At 36.4% G+C, this 16,834-nt stretch overlaps 2 protein-coding genes across 5 annotated transcripts; both read left to right on the forward strand.

Annotated features, from left to right (window-relative positions):
* The first annotated feature begins 3,785 nt into the window (after positions 1-3,785).
* Positions 3,786-11,262, forward strand: LOC133865042 (BRAP2 RING ZnF UBP domain-containing protein 2). The gene is made up of 12 exons (XM_062301512.1): positions 3,786-4,162; positions 4,862-4,977; positions 5,082-5,190; positions 5,337-5,451; positions 7,050-7,147; positions 9,387-9,493; positions 9,578-9,824; positions 9,918-9,971; positions 10,182-10,325; positions 10,409-10,473; positions 10,597-10,651; positions 10,741-11,262. Exons 1-12 carry the CDS (start codon positions 3,923-3,925, stop codon positions 10,876-10,878), a joined length of 1,488 nt encoding a protein of 495 aa, XP_062157496.1. The 5' UTR covers positions 3,786-3,922; the 3' UTR covers positions 10,879-11,262.
* A 496-nt stretch (positions 11,263-11,758) lies between these two features.
* Positions 11,759-16,708, forward strand: LOC133862285 (flotillin-like protein 3). Of its 4 annotated transcripts, none has more exons than XM_062298052.1 (5): positions 11,759-12,030; positions 13,115-13,167; positions 13,897-14,672; positions 15,427-15,822; positions 15,986-16,708. In XM_062298052.1, exons 3-5 carry the CDS (start codon positions 14,139-14,141, stop codon positions 16,493-16,495), a joined length of 1,440 nt encoding a protein of 479 aa, XP_062154036.1. In that variant the 5' UTR covers positions 11,759-12,030; positions 13,115-13,167; positions 13,897-14,138; the 3' UTR covers positions 16,496-16,708. The 4 variants fall into 4 exon arrangements, with proteins under 4 accessions (XP_062154036.1, XP_062154038.1, XP_062154037.1 ...); XM_062298054.1 differs by having other exon boundaries at positions 11,759-11,956; XM_062298053.1 differs by lacking the exon at positions 13,115-13,167.
* The last annotated feature ends 126 nt before the right edge of the window (positions 16,709-16,834 follow it).

Here is a 16,834-nt window from a genome sequence, read left to right on the forward strand (position 1 = left end):
CTTGCAATAGGAGGATGCCCAATAGCTTATGTACACATGGTTAAAATTGTGCTTAAGTCATATGGGACACTAAGGATTGTATAATACAACCACGCTCTGCAATTGACTTCCACAATGGCCCACTCTATTTCATAGGTCGCCCCCTTCATAACTCGAACCTGTGACGTGGTGCTTGGCTTTGATACCAAATGATACAAATCTTGTATATAACTTACCATTGAAAACTGGCTTGAAAGGAGAAGGTGCACAAGAGCTTATATATACATGGTTAAGATTATACTTAAGTCATGTGAGACACTTAGGATCATAACATACCATCATGCTATACACCCGATGTCCACGGTGTCCCACTCTATTTCATAGGCCGCCCCCTCCATGACTCAAACTCGTGGCGTGGTGCTTTAATTTGATACCAAAAGATACAAACCTTGGGTAAAACTCACCCTTAAAAACTTGCTTGCAAGAGGATGATGCCAAAAACTAATATACACATGGTTAAGATTGTACTTAAACCATATGAGACACTTAAGAATTAGGATTGTAACATACCACCATGCTCCGCAGCCGACGTCTACAATAGCCCACTCTATTTCATTGGTAATAGGTCGTCCTCTAAGTGACTCGAACCTGTGGTGTTTGGCTCATGATCCGATAAATGGTATCAGAGCTAAGCACCACATCATTGGATCGAGTCATGGAGGGGGCGACTTATGAAATAGAGTGGGCCGCCGTGGACGTTGGAGGCAGAGCATGATAGTATGTTACGATTCTAAATGTCTCACATGACTTAAGAACAATCTTAATCATGTGTATATAAGCTCTCAAGCACCATCTCTTTGCAAGCTGGCTTTCAAGGGTGAATTCTACCCAAAGCTTGTATCAAGAAAGGTTAAGCTTTTTTTCAGGAGGAAAACCCTACCAAAATTTTCTCATCAAAGAATCGATCTCAAGACAAAAGGCCTTAGGAAATAAGAACCAAAGACAGGCGCCTACGAAAAAACCCTGCTTATCTCTTTCTTGAGAGAGAAGCTCTTCCTTCTCTCTAGAAGAAAAGTCTCCACCTCTTTTGTGAGGCTCTTTTCCGCTTCTTGTGGTTGTTTTGGGGAGGAGGGATGGATTTTTTTTCCTCCCTCCCCCTTCCCCTTTCTATGGGTTTTCCCCCTTTTCCTTGTTGTTTTGGTGCCTTCCCTCCCTCTCCAGCATTGCCGCCACTCTAGTCGTGCTCCTCCATGCCTCCACCATTGTCGAGCCGTGCCATCACCCCGAACCTTTGCTAAGCATTGTCTTTTCCACAAGAGACCTCTACCCAACGTCGCCCCTTCCTTCCAAGCCAGATATATTCATCTTCACCACTCCCACCCTTCAGTGCGCTACTCCACCACCTTCCTTATCATCTCCGTTCTTTATCGCTAGTTTTTGTGACTCCACTCGTTGCCTACGCGCTACCAACGCTCCCCCACACGCCAGTGCATCGTCCTTTCCTTCCAAGCTAGATCTGTTAGTCCTTGCCACTCACGTCCACCAACACGCCACTCTACCTCGTCGGTCAGCCTCTCTGCTCTCCATCGTTGGTCTCTGTGCCTCCACTTGACATCTACACGCCTGACAGTGTTCTCTTTCATCGTTGCCATGCCTTCCACCTGTTCTGTTGTAGTTTGGGTTAGGAATGTAATCGAGCTGAGTCAAGTCGAGTTTGAAGATTTTAAGACTGGCTCGTTTATGAGTCGAGTCTAAATAGTCGAGCTCGAATTCGAGCCGAGCTATAAATTGCATGTTCAAGCTCGGCTTGTTTAAACTCGGACGAGCTCGAGCTCAAACTCGAGTTTATTGAAAATGACATTCGAGCCGAGCCGGGTTATTCGACAGGCTCGGCTCAACTAAAGCTCAAGGTAGACTATTAAATTTTTCAATGAGTGATCAAAGCAGAATTCAAGCTCAAGTTTATGAACAACCTATATGCATTTATTAATAACATAAATATATAATATGTAATTATATAAGGCATATTATAAAATATAGTACGTAACTATAGTTTATAAGTAATAAATTAACAATATGTTATTATATATAACTAGAGAGTATAAACTATGGTATATGTATAATGTGAACAAATAGTAAGTTTAATATATTCTATATAACTAAGTAACTATAATATAAGTATAATATCTAACTATTGTAATTATGTGTGATGTGCTATATGTGTTTATATATATATATATATATGCTAACTATTTAATATTGTTATATTGTTATATACCAACTATTAATAACTTAATATGTTAATTTAACATACTAAATATTGTTATCAAAGTATTATAATTAATATGCAATACTATATATGTTATACTATATTTACTATTTACCAATATATATGTAAGATATGAACGGGCTAACGAGTTAGACTAACGAGCCGAACGAGCGATCCGGTCGAGTTTTAAACGAGCTGAGCTCGTGAGCCCCTATTGAGTTTTGTCGAACGAGTCGGGTATGTATCACTTACTAATCAAGTGGGTTTCTACAGTAATGATCGAGTTTCTACAGTATCGAGCTCGAGTTCGGATTAGGCTAAACCGAGTAGGTATCGAGTGAGTTGTCGAACAGACTGGTTTATTTACATCCCTAGTTTGGGTCTTTTGTTGCTTTTTGTTGTTTTTTCTGTTTTTCTATTTCTGCTTTGTATGAGATTTAGTCTCCCTGTTCCATTTTGGTATTATTTTGTTGTGGAGATTAGTATATTCGGAGACTGTTCTGATTTCGGCATTGCCACCTCCCCACCCCACCCCACTCTTATTGTTTGTTGTTACCAAGCAATGTTTTGGGTAAGGTTGAAGGATATTTTGAATGTCATGCCCTTATTCACGCTCCCTGCATTGTGGGGTTTGGAAAGGGTTGAAAGATCTCACAATGGTCTTGCCCTTGCCCTTGCCCACTCCCTCTGTTTTGGTACTTATACCGCTTTATACGGCCCATTTCTTGACTTTTGCTCAACATATAGAGGATCAGGTCAATTATGGTCATTTTGGGATCATTTATGAACTAATTTCAATTTCCAATTTTGGCATTGTCTATTTCATTTGAGTTTGTTGTTGGAGAGTCCATTTCGATCTTTTGTGTTTCTTTGTAATGGGTCTTTAAAAAAAAAAAAAAAAAAAAAAAAAACCTTTCCTCTTTGTTAAGTAAAAGAGAAATGACAGGGGTACGAAAACTTTACAAAATGCATTACATTATACCTAAAGACTAAAATACCCTTTTAGCAAAATACCCTTCCAGCCACGAACGGATCACTTTAGTAGTCCTGTCGCGTCGTCGTCTTGGCTAGAACGGCCGGATCCCGACGGTCTGTCCGGGATCCGGCCCATCCCCGACCACAATTGTCGGATCCCGGCCGTATGTCTGGGATCCAGCCCATCCCTTACCAAAACGGCTGGATCCCAGCCGTCTGTCTAGGATCTGGCCCATCCACAGCCAAAACAGTTGGATCCCGGCTGGCTGGCCGGGATCTGGCCCTTCCCTGACTAGAAGCGTGGTCGGGGTTGTGGTCCAGTCCGAGATTGTCTGGGGTGCTGGGTTTCCGGTGGTCGGGGTCAGAGTTGTGATGGCCAGCATGCTAAGTTTCCTGCATTGTGATGGTTTCCAAGGAAGTAGGTTCGACAAGAGATTAAAGGGTATTTTTGTCTATGTAAAAAAATTGTTTTAACATATTTTAATACTAAGCTGGCGTAGAGCTTATTGTAAGGCTTCATATCAACTTGTAAAGCTCATTTTGTAAAAGTTTTTGTACTCCTAGCATTTCTCAAAGTAAAACTATTCTTGTCTTCTGCTTGGGACGTTCAGGCCGCAGAGAAAGAAAGAAAGAAAGAAAGAAAAGATTGTTCCGTTCCGCTGCATTTCTGTTGAAGACACAGTTTCTCTCTCACACACCATGTCAACGAGTTCCAGCTCGGTACCTGCCGGACCTTCAAACGAAGACGCGTTCCGGTCACCGGCAGCGATGATCTCCGGAGATTCCACCACTCCCTCCTCCTCTTCTTCTTCTTCACTCTCCGCCTTAACTCAGGCCTTTCCTTTCTCCTCCGGGAACCCTAGGATCGAGGAGACCCGCGGCGTCATGCACCTCTTCCGCGAAGACGCCGTTTCCTCCCCCTCGTCCTCCAATCTCCCCGTAAGCCCATACTCTCACCTGCCGACACCACGTCGTTTCGTTATTTCGGAAATTAGCTTCAGATTTCCAAATTTTCCCCCAGAAAAAAGGACTCGTTTAGAAATTTAGGCTGCAGAATATTGAAATATCATTAGGAATTGAACAATGAAGTTGCTTTTGTTAAAATTAATGAATTATTATTATTATTGTTATTATTTTCGTATATCAGCAGTAAATTATAGATTGAAAGAAATATGGCTTTAAGAGATTTCTCTGCTAATATTTTTGGACAGAATATTGATGGAAAACTTTTAGAAAATTTGAAACTCGGAAGCCAACGCTTTAGTGAGACTGATTGAATTGTAGTCTTCACTTTCGTTTGGTTGCGAAGTTCTAAGTATGGTTTCTTTCGCTATTTCCTTTATTTTTCAAAGAAATTTGATAATGCGTTTGCAAGTTTTTTATACTGAAAGCTTCAAGTATCAAAGTTTAGTCAATTCCTACGCTACACTTTCTTAAGAATCAGAAAATCCATTGTAGAAGCTCAAATGTTTTAGAACCTAGAATTTGAGTTTTAGTTAAATCAGTTTTTTCTGCACAAGATTTGTTTAAAACTTGATTTGTTATGTGAATTTGCATTGAAGTGTGTTGTTTTAGAAGGTCTAGAAGTTGTTTGGAAGTTAAAGATTTGTTGAGGTTGATGTTCGTTTTGCTCATTAGGTGGAAAGGAAACCTCTTGTTTGCGTGCTTGGAGTGCCGAATTACATGACATATGCAGATTTCTGCCAGTTCTGTGCTTCATTCATTCATCATATCTTAGAGATGCGGATTGTCAGGTTCGAATTCGGCAGTGCAAACTTTTGTTGTGTTTTGTTGTTTTATTTAGTTATGCTCATTGAATTTCATCTTCGTGTTGTTGTCTTTTTTTTTGAGGTTTCAGAAATGATGGAATGGAGGACCGGTACAGTATTCTAATCAGGTTTGACAGTCAGGAATCCACCGATAATTTCTACAAGCATTTCAACGGGAGGCGATTCTCATCCCTAGAGGTTTGGTGTGCTTTCAATAAGTGTTGTATCTTCTACTGAGTTGGCGATTTATATATCATTGTCAGCAAATAATGGGTCAGGGAAACCATTTTAACCATAATAATGCTATTGTTGTTTATTGTTTTTCATTTTTAACTCAAGTATAGGTAGAGGTTTGCCGTGTGCTTTTCACCATGGATGTGCAGTACACGGCCTCAATCGAACATGCACATGGATCTGCCGCAAGCTCAACTGACCAACCCACATGTCCGGTCTGTCTTGGTGTGTAACTCGTTTTTATTCAATCCTTTTTCTTCTTTTTTTATTTTTTTTATTTTTTAATCTTTTCTTTTTGTGTATGTGTAAGTGTATTCATCGTTTTAATTTCCATTCAGAACTTGAAATACTGTACCTAGCTGGCTATACCTTTGTATTTAGGTAACAAAATTCTAATAGAAAGGTGTTGGTTTAAGGCACCGTATTTTCTTTCTAGTAATCCCTCTTAAGGAATAATTGGAAGAATTTGTAGCATGAAATCTGGGGGCTATTAATTAATGACTAAATCCTGATTATTTTGTTTAAAAACATGTTGCACAAGTTGATCATTTCAAGAACAAAGCCAAAAATATTGAAACTCCATTGTCTGTTCTAAACATACTAAATTTGTATTATGATACTCGATACTTAATTATTTTGGGAGGATGTGCCCAAATTAACATCTTTAACGGATGCCTGGTTTGAATAGCTTCTTTTGCTGTTTTGTGGTAGAACATAAATTGAACTATGAAATTGACATTTGTCTTGTGGAAATAATCCAGAGACAACGCTTAATACTCCGTCTCAGAATAGGTTCGGTACTTTCCTTTCTGGATTGTCTCAAAACATATGGTAGTTTTCAAAGCATTTATCATTTGACTTCTCATATGGCGCCCATAAATTTGAATCCACGTTTTTACAGATTTGAAGCAACCTTTCTAATTTCAGCTGTGTGCGTTTGAGGAAGATTATTATGTTTATTTGCAATCTCTTATCAAAAGCTTATCAAGTAATTTGTAGTTATAAATATTCCTCACTAATAAATGAATTCCTTTTGAGAGCATTTTTCAAAAATTTACTCCTTTTAATAACTCAAGCTTCCTTAAGTGTGTAAGATTTAGATGTTACCTATTCATCCACCATTGTCTTTTAATTGTCAAAAGAATAGATATGTGTCATTGTTCTCTGTGAAATTCTCAACAAAATTCTTTTATGTTTAATACGTTGTCTATTACGGAGTATTATAAACTTACAGACAATATTCTTCGAATAATCCCAGTACTTAATAATCTCCAGTGCTATAAAAGATAACAATGTTTTTCTTTTTTTCTTTTTGAACTTAGAATAATCTTGTTATTTTTCCATGATATTCAAACTTGGAAAACTTGCAGGAGTTTTTTAGCCCTGGAGTTAAAAGTTGTAAACTAGCCAGAATCTTCTTATCTTTGTCTTGGCCTCCTATTCAAAATATACCCATTTCTAAACAATGACTAAGGGGAAGTTGCTCTGAATTGCCAGCAATAGAAGTCTGCTTGCAACAGTTACTTGTTTGAAAAGTTTCAGAGATTATGTGTCAGATTAACCTTTCTGACATTTATTCCAAAAGAAACCTTGCTGAAATTTGACCTTGTTGGTATCTGGTGGTCTGGTTCCTCATTTACAAGTATATGAAACTATATTCAAGAATTTTCTTGGTTGTGGATTGCTTGCAATTGTTTCTTACACTTTGCATCCTTAAATCTCTACATTTTATATTGAAGTGAAAATTGCTTGAATAGGATGGCAGCCTGTTTTTAACATTTTCTTTCTGCTTGGATTCTTCTTATTTGTGACTGATGTTGCAGAGAGATTAGACCAAGATATGAGTGGCATTCTCACAACTATCTGCAATCATTCTTTTCATTGCTCTTGTATTTCAATGTGGACGGATTCTTCTTGTCCGGTAAGTTATTCATTAGTGGTTGCATGTTCTCAGGGTGTGTGCATGTGCATTTGTCCTAGACATACATCCTAGGGCAATGTCTAGAATTGAAAGAGCAGAAAGGTGATTTCGCCCTAATTAATTGTTGAACTTTAGGGCTTATTTATATGGGTCTTGCTAACACAATCCCGATTAGGGAAGACTAACTTCCTTGACACTTAACACACGTTTAGATGAGAAAATGTTGGGGCTTCTTTTCTAAGTTTTCTATTGACTGGAGAAGGGGGCAATCCTGCAAGCTTTGCCTTGACACAACCATCATCAATCGTCTCCAAATCACTTTTTGTGTCTCCCACAACCTTTGAAAGCTCCTCAACTAATCTCTACCAATTGCTATTGTCAACACTATTTGGTGGCCACCCCAAACAATCACATCTATTTTTTTGGGTCATACCTGATGCGGACATGAAATAAGAGTCTAGTTGCTGTCTCTAGAGTGATTTTCAATTTTGATAACTTAGAAGATTTCATATGTAGCACCAACCTGCAGAGTCCAATTGAAGCAAGTATTGTTTTAAAAGTCTAGTCATCAGTATTCTATGTTTAAATCAGTTCTTAATTTGGGATTTTATTTTCCAAGTTATAGTTAGCTTTGTAATGAAGGGCAGATCGTTATTTTCTGTATCTACTGTGAATTGAGGGTATTTTGTACATTGAGTCGAGTAGAATCTTCTAGGAGATTCTAAGTAACTTGGTTTTATTTGGTTTGAGTCCACATTAGTCTTTATTTGGGTTTATTAGGTATTTGGTTATCTAGTCAAATTAGGAGTACCAATGCTACTAGTGCAAGAAAGATTCCTCATATACTAGTGCCCAATGCACTCAAAGAATTCAGAGATTTTGATTAATGGAATTTTGGGTGGTTTGAGTTTTAAGGCAAGAGCGTCTAAAGTGTTTCTCTTTTTGTATCTCTTCTTTTCTCCTTCGCGCACTGCTACCTATTCACATTATTCACGTCAGTTTTCATAGATCCCCTGAAGAGCAGCAAAATTCTCTCTTTTCTTCCTTATTTGCAACCGCAAATGAAGCCTTTTTCCATACCTTTCAAAATCCTAGAACCCTATATATTTTCTCAACCTGTTAACCACCAAATAACCCATAAAACCTTGTTCTTCGCATGAGGATACGTTCCCAGCTGGTCATCTACTCACTGCAGCTTCCTTTCTGCTGGGCTTGCGATGAATAAGATAATACTTTTAAAGTGAGAACCACAAAGATCAATGTCTTATGGTTGAAAATTAATTTTGTTGGATCTGACGATTTTATACCCCCAAATACGAAGATAGTGATTAAAGTATCATGTGCATAATGTCGTAATGCACAAGTTTACCTTCAAGATCGTATTGTAATATAGTATGGGAGCTTCATTGTCTTATGAGCTCAGAAATCCAACCCATGGTTGATGGTTTCTATTAACCTTTCTTATTCAGTTCACTTTGCGACCTTTGTTTAAATGATTTTGTTAATTGCTTAGTTTCAACTTTATGTATTAGTGAGTTTATTAACACTTTGTCTTTGCTTTTTTCTGTGAAGTATTAAAAGGTAGGGAAAAGTCCACATACCTCCTTCAAACTACCACACAATTGACAATGTCCCCTCCAAACTTTAGATTGAGACAATCCCCCCCTCCCCCAAATGACAAAAATATCTTTAATAACAATAAAAAGTTAAAAAGAAAACTAAAACTAAAGTAAAAAACCAGCCACCCCCTTTATTTTTTTGGCCATTTGGGGGTGGCTGAACCACTCCAATGGGCCACCCCAAAATAATAAAATTGAGAGGGTGGTTCGGCCACCCATGGTTTTTTCGTTTTTTTTTTTTATTCTTTTTAAGTTTTACGTTTTTCTTTTTCTATTTTTTTCAAATTTATAGGGGTATTTTTGTCTTATTGAAAAAAATTTATGTTGGGGGACATTGTCAGTTAGGTGGTTAGTTTGAGGGGCTCTGTGGACTTTTTTCTAAAAGGTATTAATCTTCTTTGGAATATAACTACTACGGAAAGCTTTAAAGGCTTAGTTAGGCTTGCTTGGGCCAGGACTTGCTTAAGCTTTTGGCTAGACTTTTTATTGCCATAATGATTCATTTTACTCTTTTCAGCTGGGTACTGTAATAATGTAACTGTTCAGGAAAGAACTGCTCTGTCAAAAACTGAAGAGAGTAGTTTTTTGGAAGTTAATTATCTTTGTCTTCCACATTTCAGGTTTGCCGGTATTGTCAGCAGCAGCCTGAAAAATCAATATGTTTTGTTTGTCAAACTTCTGAGAATCTCTGGATTTGTGTTATCTGTGGCTTTGTTGGCTGTGGGAGGTAATCAGATTTTTTCCCCTTCTGATGTTTTTCCTTTTAGAAAAAAAATATCTTGAACAAGGTAATTTCCCCTTCTTGTAATAGGTATAAAGGAGGACATGCCATAATACACTGGAAGGAAACACAGCATTGCTATTCTCTTGAATTGGAAACACAACGAGTATGGGATTATGTGGGTGACAACTATGTTCACCGACTAATTCAATCCAAAACTGATGGAAAGTTGGTTGAATTGAATGCTCATTGCGTGCATACTAATGATGGGTGTGGAAATTGTGAATGCAAAGATTCTGGACTTAGTGAGGCCCTTTTGAACAGTAAAGTTGAAGCTGTATGAAATTCTTTGATCTAAAAAAAATCTGTTGATTTCAGTGGTATGATGTTCCGTGTATTGAAGTACTCTCATTATTAAATGTTTGTGCAGATTGTTAATGAGTACAATGAATTGCTTGCCACTCAACTTGAGAACCAAAAATTAGTAAGTGCATTCTTATATATATATTAGTTACTACATGAGTTCTCATCTGAATTTGTTGGAGCTTGAGTTCATTTTAGCATCATTGCAATTCTTCCCAGATTGCTTCGTTCAATCCATAAGTAATAGATACGGTAGACAGTCTTAAACATTTTGGATATATATATTTCTAAGCTGCCTATTCAAGATTAGTAACCCTTGTTTTCATCATAGTACTTTGAGTCCTTACTGCAAGACGTCAAAGAAGAAACTGAAAGGGAAATTTCTAAAGCTGTGGACAAGGCTGTCACTCAAAAGCTGCAGAAGATACAGGCCAAGCTGGATAGATTTGTTAAAGAAAAAGAAATTCTTAAAGATGTAAGCATTAATCTCTTCTGCTCCTGAGACTGGCTTATCTAGAATCTAATGTTCATTGCTTGTTATTGTTCGTTTGCGTGCAGCTTAATGAGAATCTGTTGAAAAATCAGGAGATTTGGAAAGAAAAGATACTTCAAATAGAAGAAAGGCAAGTGACACAAAGCGATACTTGGCAAATATACTTAAGAGTGCCACTAATTATGTAGATACCTGACTAGTATGACAATGAAAGGTGCTTACTCTTTGCTCTAATACTTTGTTGTTTTTACAGAGGAAAAAAGGCCTTGAAACTGAAGGATGATAAAATAAGTGACTTGGAAGAACAGGTGACACATGATTTCCAAATTTGTTTTCACCATATTGATGCATGCATCTGAACTAATTGGAGGTCTTTCTTCTCCATGTATTTTTGCAGCTTAGAGATCTGATGGTGTTCCTCGAAGCTGGGAAGTCAATGGAAGAGTTATCGCTATCAAATGAAATCAAAGATGGAACTGTTTTGCCAACAGAAATAGAGTCCTCTTCGAGTAATGGCACCAAGGTAGGGGAATAGTGCTCTTGTATGGAAACCAAATGCTGCGTCTGGTAAGCTTGTTCTCTAACAGGTTGATGCCTATTTATACCCCATGTTTTATCTGATTGGCAAGTTGTGGGTATATAATTCCTTTAATTTGGACGGGTGAAGGCTGATGGATGGATATTAAGCAGAATTCTTTCAAAAATTGTATATTCTGATGTAGTTGTACATATATTTACTGAAATTTGGGTTAGAAAAAGATGATGAGGGAAGAAAAGTGGGGGTTTGGGGAATAGAGCAAGAGGATGATTTTAGATCCTCCGGCAATGTTTACACGACAATTAAACTTAGTTAAAACATTTACAAATCTTTGGGTTTCAGAAGTATATATAACGTGTTACGCATCATAATTCAGTTTTATATGTTACACAATATATTCCACCTCAAATAGTTTAGCTTTAATTAATCTAAAAATAGTTAAAAGTAAATATGAATGAATTATCACAGCTTTGTAAGTAACTAATCCGTCGTCTTTTGTTACACCATGGTTGGAGGGAAGGGGGGGGGTCGAGAGGTGGCAAATGATGCCCCGACCCCGTGTGAAAAGTTATAATTTTATTAAAATTTAAGAATCATTATTTTTATAGCTATATGACTCATAAACATTAACAACTATTTTTTAAAATTATTCTTAACTAATCCGTCGTCTTTTATTACCCCATGGGTGGAGGGAAGGGGGGTCGAAAGGTGGCAAATGATACCCCGACCCCCATGTGAAAAGTTATAATTTTATTAAAATTTAAGAATCATTATTTTTATAGCTGTATGACTCATAAACATTAACAACTATTTTTTAAAATCATTCTTAACAAAAATATTGCTATATATTTCATGGCGCCTGAACAGAAATTGAAAGCTTGAACTTCTTTTTGGCAAGTGGTTTTAAATTGCTTTAGCCGTGGCCTCACAGAATAGGAATATTACACGATCATCACTCGATTACTTAACCAAATAGCCTTCAGTAATTTCAGGCTTCTGTAGCTACGTACGTACAGTCCTCTATGTGATATTGAAACCTTGCCGAAGGTACCTGGAAGGCACCTCTAGCTCTAAGGTTTGAGAATAATACTAACTACCTTCATATATGAACTTTCACACGGCATCAACGCATCTAAAATATGCTCAGAGGTTGGTATTTTTGGAAAATTCTCTGGCAACATTTAATAGCAATATATTTTACATATATAGATAATATTGCGTTTGATGCTCAAGAAGAAAAATTCAAAAATCTAGAAAGGGCGTAGCTCACGGAAGAGCAATTAATTAAACACCACATTGCTGACACTGTAGAAGACTCCGTTGTTCGACTCTTTTATATATATATATATATATACACTTTAGCTCCTCACCTAGCTAGTATCACTTTTGCATTTATTACATCAAATTTTCAAGTGTTTTTTTTAAAAATAAAAAATAAAAAAAAAATAATTTTATTATTTCTTTTCTTTTTATAGATAAAAAGTGATATTTGAGCCGGTCAAACTATCATCCTGTATCAAATAAGCCACTTTGCTGCTAGCAATTCATGATGTTAAAATGGACGGTAAAGAGGTCACATGATCTCTTTTAAACATTTTTCACCAAAATATTCTTAAAACTAATTAAATAGTAAATCAATTTTTTTTTTTAAAAAAAAAAAAAAATAGGGGTTGGCCAAACAACCGTCACAGACTATGGAAAAAGTTAGCATGGGTGGCTCGAGCCTTAAGCGACTTAGGCGGTTGCTTAAGGCTCCCAATTGAATAAGGCCCCCAGCTAATAATTATACAATATATATAGAAGAAAAAAAAATTAAGGTTAAAAAAACATTTTAAGGCTCTAATATGGTAAGTCAATAAAATACTCTTTAATTAAGGCCTTCACTTAATAATTGTACAATAAAGGTTATTTTCAAAAAAAAAAATTTAAGACTCGAATATGGTAAAAATTTAATAAATAGTTTCTAATTAAGGCCATGGTAAAAGTAATTAAAAATTCGAAGTCTCGTTATTCAAAAAAAAAAAAAAAAAAAAACCATAAATTATTGGAACATCCTTATTTACTATTTCTAAAAGCCTCATTTTTACATTCATAAATTAGTCCAACGTGCATAATTTATTATCTAACGTTCATTTGAATTGAATGTTTAGAAAAATATAAAAAGTCTTCAAAGTGCATAAATTCTCATTATTTGTGTTGGAACATGACAAACCATTAGAATGGATTCTTGCAGGAAGTAGCATACTCATGTTGCCTGCTGAAATAATCAATAGAATTACATCTTCGGTGAGTCTTTAATGTCCAATAATTTTTTCCGTATTATGTTTTATTACAAATCATTCTTTATAGAACTTATTTCTATTTTTCTCTTTATTTTTCTTTAAATTTTATTATTTTATGTCTTTGAATCAAGTAATAACTAATAAGTCATTCTATATCTAATAAGTTATATATATTAAAAAAAAAAAAAAAAAGTGTTAAAATACATTTTACAAATACAAGAGAGTGCTCTAATTGACATATTAAATAATAAAAAATATTAAAATAAAATTAATTTAATTAATATTTAAATATATGAAAATGGTCTCACTTAATTAAACTTGTTGCCTTATGCCTTAAAACTTATCGAGACAGCCCTGGAGGTTAATTAGGATAGTTTGGCTGCCTTTGCTTTTTTAAATTTTTTGTTTTGTTTTTGTTCCGTTTATTTTATTTTTAAATAATTGTACTTTTTTATGATCGTGTTACATTGTTTCGTGGCATAAATATAAAAGTAGATAACGGTAATTCAAGGACCTAAAATGTTTTTTATGTTTTATTTTTTTCTTATTATTGAGAGAAACGTTAGTATATAAGACTCCCTAGTTTGAAATGCAATAGAATTGTTAATCCTAGTAGAATTTTGTTGTTACTCGTAAGGGTTCAAATTGTTCAATATATATATATAGGACGAGACGGATTTTTTTCAATATTAGTTCCTATATATAACATAAAAATCTTAACCGTTCATTAAAGGGTGCCAACGTAGATCGATGTCCTGCGGAGATTCAATAGATGAACGACTGAGATTGATTGGAAATATTATAAATTAACCTGTTGTACATGGGATTTGTTTCCCTAGCAAGGAACGTACGTACGTACTTTAATTCCAGATATATAGACGAAACTCAAAAGCCTCCCATAAACCCTAGCACTATTCCGGCCATCCCAATCTCTCGGATTGTTTCTCGATCTGTCTCTGCTGACACAAAGCAATTATGTGGTGGAAAGTAGCCGGTCCGTCGGAGTACCTGGCCATCACCGGTTGGGGCATCGACGACATACGCCTGGAGAAGAAGGCATGGGTCCTGCCGGGGCAGAAGTGCTCTCGCTTTGACGTGTCCCCAGTGAACTACACCTTCGAGGTCGAGGCCATGTCCGATGAGAAGCTCCCTTTCGTCCTCCCCGCCGTCTTTACCATCGGCCCACGTGTCGATGACATGGACAGCCTCCTCCTCTACGCAAAGCTCATCTCCCCCCACGACAAGCTCTCCAACCATGTGAACGAGCTTGTTCGGGGCATCATCGAGGGCGAGACACGTGTGCTTGCCGCCTCCATGACCATGGAGGAAATCTTCAAGGGTACCAAGGAATTCAAGAAAGAGGTTTTCGAAAAGGTTCAGCTTGAACTCAATCAGTTTGGGCTTCTCATCTACAACGCTAACGTCAAACAGCTCGTTGATGTGCGTGGGCATGAATATTTCTCATACCTTGGCCAGAAAACCCAGATGGAGGCTGCCAATCAAGCCAAGGTACACCATTCTTCTCAAAATCTCTCTTTACGTTTTTTTTTTTAAAAATAAATAAAAAAAAAAGAACTTCAATTATAATTTCCGATATTTCAATCACTTTTATAATTAAGTACTCAAATTTTAAAAAGTGTTAATTTATGGTATATATCTTTCAATTTTTTTCAATTTCAACAATATATCCATTATAATTTTTCATTAAATCTTATTAAAATTTTCAAAATACCTCTATGTTTTTTTCTCAGAGATTCAAGCAATTTTTGCAAATTTGGTTAAATTCTAACAAACACTTAAATTTTTGCATTTTTTTTTCTTTTTTTTTTTCTCCTAAAAAATTGAGGGATATTTTGAAAATTTTGACAGGATTTAACGAAAAATTCTAAGGGAGAGTTAAAATTGAAAAAAAAAAATTGAAAGATGAATATCTTAAATTGACACTTTTTAAAGTTTGAGTACTTAATGACTAAAAATAAAAGATTATAAGTGAAGGTTTTATTTTTTTTATTTTTATATGATTCTAAATTTTTGTTAGTTCACAGTTCAGTTTTGTGTTCATAAATTGGTACTTTTAAAAGTTTAAGTACTTAATGACTAAAAATAAAAGATTATAATTGAAGTTTTTATTTTTTTTATTTTTATATGATTCTAAATTTTTGTTAGTTCACAGTTCAGTTTTGTGTTCATATATAACCAATGATGATTTAATTAGCTAGGAGAATTTTTATTCGACATTTGAAATTAGTGAGTTTGGTTACAGATTGATGTTTCCGAGGCGAAGAAGAAGGGTGAGATCGGAGCAAAGTTGCGGGAAGGTCAAACCACACAAAACGCTGCGAAAATTGACGCGGAGACGAAGATCATATCGACTCAAAGGCAAGGAGAGGCCGAGAAGGAGGAAATTAGAGTTAAGACTGACGTGAAAATATTTAAGAACCAGAAGGAAGCTGAACAGGTCCAGTCGAATGCTGAGTTGGCCACTAGGAACGCCGGGTGGGCCCAGTCTTCTGAGCTGGCACAGGTGGAGGCGGCAAAGGCGGTGGCCTTAAGGGAGGCTGAGTTGCAGTGCCAGGTGGAGAGGAAGAACGCGTTGACTCAGATCGAGAAACTCAAAGCCGACCAGCTCAGTAAGGCTGCTGTGGAGTACGAAATCAAGGTATATATACAGTAGTTTGCTTTCGCTTCTTTGTGTTAGATTTTTGATTATTTAACTACAACTAAGTAATAGTTTTCAACTGTAATTAAGTTACAGTCATAAGTGATAATCGCCAATTGTAACTTGAATTCTTTAATAAGCGCAACATTGATGATATATGCAGGTGCAAGAGGCAAATTGGGAGCTGTACAACAAGCAAAGAGCAGCAGATGCAGTCTTTTATGAACAACAAAAAGTTGCCGAGGCACAGAAGGCAAGCGCAGATGCGAGTTTTTATGCTCGCCAGCAAGCGGCGAACAGTGAGCTATATGCAAAGAAGAAAGAGGCAGAAGGAATTAGCGCACTCGCGCAAGCTGAAGGCTTTTACTTGAACACCCTATTGAAACAGCTCGGAGGAAATTACACCGCCCTAAGGGACTACATGATGATCAACAAGAACATGTTCCAAGACATTGCGAAGATTAATGCGGAGGCAGTCCATGGATTGCAGCCCAAGATTAGCATTTGGTCCAACGGAAAAGGCGGCGAAGATGGCACAAATGGAGCCATGAAGGGTGTCGCCGAGATATACAGTGCTCTGCCGCCTTTGATGAAGACTGTGCATGAGCAGACTGGGATGCTGCCACCTGCTTGGCTGGGCACTTTAACTGATGTTACTCCCAATTCTAATTAATTAAGATGTTTGCTTTTATGCTAGTGTGGACATAATAATCTTATTGAAACTATTTAGCTTGATGCCTAGGGTTAATGTTTATTTGTAATCAACTTTTTAGGGAGCTTTCTATTCCCTAGACCTTTCTCTTTGTGAGGTCATTTATGCTGGTTTCTTGGCAATAATACAAAAGAGTTATTGTTTCAAAAATGGAGAAGATCCAAATTCCAGTTTGTTAAGTAACAATTTTTGCTGACATGATCAGTTTGGTACTTTCACTACACTTACGGTACTTGTGTTGTTTTCTCTTCTGGTTTTTTTTTTTTTTTTTTTTTTTTTTTTTTCTAAAAAAATAAAAAA

Source organism: Alnus glutinosa, chromosome 3 (assembly GCF_958979055.1).
Source record: "Alnus glutinosa chromosome 3, dhAlnGlut1.1, whole genome shotgun sequence".
Classification (NCBI taxonomy): Eukaryota; Viridiplantae; Streptophyta; class Magnoliopsida; order Fagales; family Betulaceae; genus Alnus; species Alnus glutinosa.